General features: G+C 41.0%; 1 protein-coding gene across 1 annotated transcript; it reads right to left on the bottom strand.

The window, feature by feature from the left end:
- Window positions 1-889: 889 nt before the first annotated feature.
- c3h1orf210 (chromosome 3 C1orf210 homolog) lies at window positions 890-3,583 on the bottom strand. The gene is made up of 3 exons (XM_076727066.1): window positions 3,462-3,583; window positions 3,021-3,215; window positions 890-2,086 (listed from the first exon to the last, which is right to left on the bottom strand). The coding sequence occupies exons 1-3, from the start codon at window positions 3,517-3,519 to the stop codon at window positions 1,887-1,889; spliced, it is 453 nt and encodes a 150-aa protein (XP_076583181.1). The 5' UTR covers window positions 3,520-3,583; the 3' UTR covers window positions 890-1,886.
- Window positions 3,584-6,364: the final 2,781 nt, after the last annotated feature.

Raw genomic sequence — 6,364 nt, 5'->3', positions numbered from 1 at the left:
GTAAAGTACTTTAAATTTGTTCAGCCTTGACAATTAAAAATCATGTATTAAATTTCTTTCCAATAATAATCAAATATTATATTTCACCTTATCATAGAAACTTCTGAAAGGGGCCAATCTGCATATGTACATCCATCTTTTATTTTTTATTCGATCCTTCTATTTGAATGCAGAAATAGTACTTGAAATGGGTATTTATATTGTCGTATTGGTACTTTTACTTTAATTGCCTAAGTACTTCTCCCACCATTGATTAATAGAAGTGCATTATCATCTTAATGCATTTAATCTGTCAAGAAATCCTGCAGTTGAATCCCTGCACAATTTCTAACGATTTGAAATTCCGTACTTTTATTTTGAAGGCAGAACAGCTATTGTTCCGGTTTCGCTCCGGCTCGTCCGTGTGAATTTGACGCGCTGTTTTCCGGGTAGGAGGCTCGCCTGACAGCCTCACGCAGCCCTGTCAGACCGCTCTCATCAGCTGGATGGTCACACAGGCTTCAGGCCTCTTTTCGAGACACAGTGTCAAGCTTGATTACTGTTGTTGATACCCGTGTTGTTAACTTTAAAGAGAAAGGTGAGTGCGATGTTTCTAGTGTGTGGCCAATGAGGCAAACGACAGTCAGGACCAAATGGTAGAGAAACTAGTCCAAAGAAGTTACAGCACATCCATTGTTTGGAACTGAAAATAGACTTGAGCCATGCAAACAGTCCAGGTGACACTGTTTCATCTACAAGTGGATTTTTATTGAGGTCACTGTGTTCACAAATTGACAGAATTTACAGTAGACGAGTGCTGAATTCATGCACAGCTCCAGTCTATTGTTAACTCTCTAAAAATAGCCGTTAAGTGGACAGTAACTCGTTACAAGTAGGCTAATGCGTTTACCTTAATTGAGGCAGCCTACATTTTTTATGTAGCAGCAGTCGCACCTTTTCTGAGAACATTCAGAAATCTGTACAAGGCACACTGTGCTTACAGCTTTCAGCAAACATCCCAGTGTGCAGTGATGCTGTAACAGCATAATTGTAAAGATATTCATTTAAATTTCCTTTGAGGCTCTTTTCCTTTCTAAAGCTATTGATCTGTCTGAAAGCTCTCTTACAAAGCAAAGATGGTCACCAATTTGCAGAGCATCACTTTGCAGATTCCTCATGTTGCTCAGTTGCTACTCCGAGTACTTAGAGCCCTCTGCAAAGGCCAAACTGATCTTCAGTCATTATTATGCACCCATGCATACTGTATCTGCACCTTCGCTTACATTTCACTGACAAAGCATGACAGTGCAAAGTGAAATGTTCGGATTTACATTCAGCTCAACTGTGCTTATCTGTCTAATCCAAACAGAGATCATGTGCATGCTGTCGAATCAACTAATCGAAACTGTCCACAGATACAGACGTGATTGATTAATATTCATATTTACAGAAGACCCTTTGATCTCATTTGCACTCTTTAATAAAGAAAAAATGTTTGCTGCTTCAGGACAAAATTTGATTCCTTATCACGAACCAAGAAACATATTGTGACCATCACCGTTACTGCTGCCAGTGCACTGACAAATAATGCATGACAAAAGTGACCATTCATTGTCTTAAGTGTATTCTGAACTTCACTTTTATGGATCCTGAGATCACACATTGAGAACCACTGCCGTAATAATGCGCCTTGCACAAAGTCGTTCTGTGCTGTCTTAAAGTGAGGACGCTGTCAGCCGCTGGTATTTACATTTTTATGCTAAACTCAACCACTGTTTCCCAAGTACCCATTTTGTGATCAACAGTATGGATCCTTCTCAGAAACACAGGAAAGTAAAGAAAACTTGGGAGTGCAGTTGGTGGTTCAGGGGTTTACACAGCCAAGCAGGTGTAGAGAGACAGTCCTGTTAGGCGGTGGTGAATTCAATTTCATCCATCTCCTCCTCTGTGTCCTCCATGTTCTCCGCTGCTCTTTCAGCCCTCGCTCTCTCACTGGCCGGGATGTAGTTGTCCTCAATGAAGCCGTCGTCATCTTCCTCGCTCACAGGACACAAAGAGTGAGGGTTCACTGCACGGCCGCTGTGCATGGCAAATCCCACCTCCAGGCCTAGAAACACAAGAGTAGTACTGTATCAGGACCAGTGATCATTTAAGGTGAGTCCAGTATGTCATTCTAACTGACGGTGGTGTCGGTACATGAACAACTGCACCTCATAGGAGATTGAAAGCTGTAATCTGTGATGTTAAACTCATGTGCAGCCTAAAGCTGGTTTAACAGTAACTAATAAAACTGGATTTCTATGATCAGATGAAGTTTGACAGAAGTCTGTCTGAAAGCAAATCAGCATATGTGTTTTTACATTTTCTGAGTAGTTTTTACCATGAGAGACAGTAATTGTAGTTTTGTAGACTGTAGTTTTAAGGTAAAATGTTATTGCATTTTTTTTCTTCTTTCTCTTTTTTTGGTTGTATAATGACCATAATGATTCATTATTCTTGATGTTCTGGGCCACTTGGGAGCAGCACAACACTGACCTCACCTTAAAAAACTGTAAAGGTCAAACCATAGTTTATCTACAGCTAGTTGCTAACTTTGTCTGTCAGCCATTTGGTGCTGCTTCAGTCAGTTTATGAGCACAAATATTAGCTGGAAAACTAAAACCACGAGCTGAAAGACATTAAAATCATCCATCAGCTTACGAGAAACTAAAAAGGAGTTTGTCACACCTTTGAAATAACACTTTATTCAGTCATTTGATTGTTAATATATAATGTCATTTAGCATAACTTCAAGCAGTCACGATACACACTATGGCAACGAGGACACTTAGCTCTTTTATGGATTTTTTATGTTTATTTTTTCTGTGTTCTAATATTGATTCCAGGTTCAATACTGCCGCTAGCTCTGTAAAACAACAAATGCATCACCTCTTGTGTAACAAAGGGGAAGAGGGTTATAAAATATAGCAGCATTTTTACATAATGCACAAAGAAAACTAAGATTTGCAATATTAAGAAATGTTTTATGGGGAAAAACAAACCTGACTGGTCACAGTGGCTAACAGTGTCCGTCTCGCTCAGCCGTGTGTGCCTGTAGCTGGCCAGGTAACGCCGAACCACCTGGCATTTGGCCAGAAGGGCGACGAGGATGGAGATAGAGATGGCTGTGACCAGAACGGCCACCAGGAACTCCCAGTTGTGAGAGGTGTATTTGCCTCCTTGGCCTGACAAAGTGTCTGCAAGAGAGAAAACATGAATGACATCCTAGATACTCTGCTGTGATTACACTCTACTGGTTTGATCATAAACTTGTTTTCATCCTTGTCATTGTAGAAGGTCCTTTAATACCCAATCTCATCTCAGTCCAACCCCAAACTAGGTGGACCAAACCTTTAATCCTCTATCACTGTAAAAAAAAAAAAAAAAAGATCTATAATGACAATGAAAGAATTGTTTGTAGGTATTTTTTCTTTGAATCTTACCATTTTGTGTTGTTGTTGGCAGCGTTGTAACGAGTGTACCATTTGATGTTAGTTCCATCTGGCTTCGCTCTTGATTGTGCAGTCAATTATGGGGTGTGACTTTTTCTATGCAGCTCAGTTTGCCTCTTGTTGGATGGGACCATTAACATGAAGCCATGGGTCATGGGTGTATATGACACAAAGGTCATTCAAAGAAGGCTGGAGAGGAGAGTTTGCTTCCTTTACCAGCTGGTAGTTGGAAATGTACAAAGCTGGTTACTGTTGTATTGTCCTCAGCAGGCAGAAAGGAAAGGGGCTCTGCGGGAAATGTTGCAGGGCGAGCATCTGCCCAGATGAGGGAGGTAGTTGTCTGGAAGATCTCTGATGACCAGGAGGGACAGAGCTCCACTAGGTGGCAAGGTTGAGTGACAGGGACTCCTCCTCGGCTCAGTAGCAAGTGGAAGGAGGTGGCACTGTTATCATCCTGCCTGTGAGTTGAAATATGGGCAAGGGACCTCTTGTTGCAGTCAAAGGAGGCTTTAAGAGAGACAGCGTGAAAGACAGATTGTGAATTAAATCAGTATTTTACACACTTGCCTTCAAAAGCATCTTGCAGAAAGGAAAAAACAATCAGACTTTTCAGTTATGTAGAAAACGAGGAAGCTACACTGCCCCAGTATCCCATGAGCATTATGGCTTTGAATTCTTTTGGACTCTTTGTGCCAGTAAATGCATATTTCATAACTGAGTCAAAGAAGAAAAAGAAAAAGAGCACGAACAATCAAATGACCTAAATATTTCGCTCAGTATGTATGAAAAGTGAGTGTCATCATAAAAGCCAGACACTGTCTGGATCCTTTCAATCCACAAGTCATAATTGAGTACAAGCTGTCAGGAGCTCGGGAGGATATCATCCACAACAGGAAAAGTGTGTCGCAAACAGGAAGTCCCACATACTGCAGGACCTTCTTCCGTAGGTCTAGCCGACACAAAACACTGGTAAAATCACTAATGTGTGTGTGTGTGTGTGTGTGTGTGTGTGTGTGTGTGTGTGTGTGTGTGTGTGTGTGTGTGTGTGTGGATAAGAGTCTGGCTATGTATGCATCATAGCTTCCCACAATACAGATGCTATGTACTTAACGATTCTCAAAGGACAATGAAATTTGTATCTTTTCAACACTGTGGGAAATACACCCACTCCCCGAACTCGCATTAGATGAGAAGACCATTCTAAGCTGGTTAGCTTAGCTTAGCTTAGCACAAAGACTGGAAACAAGGGAAAACAGCAAACCTGACTCTGTTCAAAGATAAAACTCGCCTACCAGCACCTGTACAGCTTAGCTTGTGCTAAGCTAACTGGCTGCTGGCTTTGACTTTATGTTTACCGTACAGACATGAGAGTGTTGTTGATCTTCTCACATAACTCTCCACAACAAAGCCAATAAGTGTATTTCCTATTATATGGAATTATTCCTTTAATTACATTAATTAAAAAAAAGATCTCAGGTTCAGTTTGCTGTGTGAGCTGACCGCTGACGCATGCTCTGAGCACAAACAGAAGCTTGTCGCGCATCTCTTCCAAAGAGAGAGGATCTTTGTGTACAGCTATTTGCAAATTTGCCAGATATTTGCATGCTTGAGTCTGCAGGTTGGCTCCCTGTGTTTACACTAGAGCTGTGAAGACAAGGTCACTGCGCACTAACTGCAGTTTATATAGAACATGCCTGGCTAGCGCCTGTATTTTGTGATAGTTTTGTTTGATGTCTGGTTTATTGTAAGATGTTCAAGGTCATGGCTTCATGCCTCCCCCATTCACTGATCACGTTCACTGAACACCATCTACACCCAATAAAAAAGACTGTTCATTAGCTGTATTAATGTAAAATCCAGTAAATGTAAATGCAGAGTTTCTTAGAAGAAGGTGTTGGGTGCACAAATCTGAGTTAAAGGAAGAGCCTATTGGGACGATGCTTGTTTACTTTCTTGGATGAACTTAGAGGAGAGACTTGATACCACTGTGATGTTTGTTAGCTTAGCTTAGCACAAAGTCTGGAAAGGGGTTAACAGCCACAATCCAAAGGTAACAAATTCTGTCTCAAACTCAAAATCAAAGGGGAAAACAACGCCTCACAGCTCGTTGCCTGGCAACTTTACAGCAACAACAAGACAGGAAGTTACTGGGCCAAGCCAAAAAATAATTTAAATAATTCAACTTTTTTCCACTTTGTTTATTCTATGTATTAAGCAAATAACATGTAAAATAATTACTGAGCTTTGGAAATGGTGGTAAGCTTACTGTAGTCAGAGCCACGCTAGCTGTTTCCCCTCACTTCCAGCCATTGTGCCAAGCTAACTGACTGCTTTCTGTATCTTCATATTTACGGTAAAGACATACGGTTCAGTATTGATCTTCTCGTTTAACTCTCTGCAAAAAGCAAATAACCATTTTTAACCATATCCCCATGAATAACCCAAATTGTTAAACTATTCTTTGAATATGAAACAGTGAACTGGTGAATTAGTCCAAAATATTAACAATTACAGCCTGATATTAGTCTGATGTAGTCACAAATGCGGACTTGTCGTTCACGCTGATTGACTTTTACCTACTTCATTTGGAGTGGGAATGGGAGGCGATTAGCCTGATCTTTCTGTTAAAACATGCCTACATGTTTTGACAAAATAGCCAGATTAGGACTAGTGTATCTCTCTCTTTCTCATTCTCAGCGCTGAGGTGATTTTTCACAGCCAGAGAGGTCCGGCTGCTGAGCGCCAGCCATTAGGCCTCTTCCTTTTCGTCTTCTAAAGCTATTCTCCTCAGCAGTGTTGGCTGTAAACACACCGACAGGGCTGCCTTTATCTCTTCCTGTTCTGTCCTCACACAGGCAAAGCACAACAAAATATACACACCAAGCAGTACAGGA

Source organism: Chaetodon auriga, chromosome 3 (genome assembly GCF_051107435.1).
Source record: "Chaetodon auriga isolate fChaAug3 chromosome 3, fChaAug3.hap1, whole genome shotgun sequence".
Taxonomy (NCBI): Eukaryota; Metazoa; Chordata; class Actinopteri; order Chaetodontiformes; family Chaetodontidae; genus Chaetodon; species Chaetodon auriga.
This window is presented reverse-complemented; position numbering and strand designations above follow the sequence as displayed.

Bases quoted from the DNA above. Each gene is read 5' to 3' on its own strand.
- c3h1orf210 (XM_076727066.1), bottom strand. From the start codon at position 3,519: ATGGAACTAACATCAAATGGTACACTCGTTACAACGCTGCCAACAACA. The intron at 3,216-3,461 runs GTAAGATTCAAA...TCTCTCTTGCAG, and splicing joins GCCAACAACAACACAAAATG to ACACTTTGTCAGGCCAAGGA. The intron at 2,087-3,020 runs GTTTGTTTTTCC...TTGTGTTTCTAG, and splicing joins TAGCCACTGTGACCAGTCAG to GCCTGGAGGTGGGATTTGCC.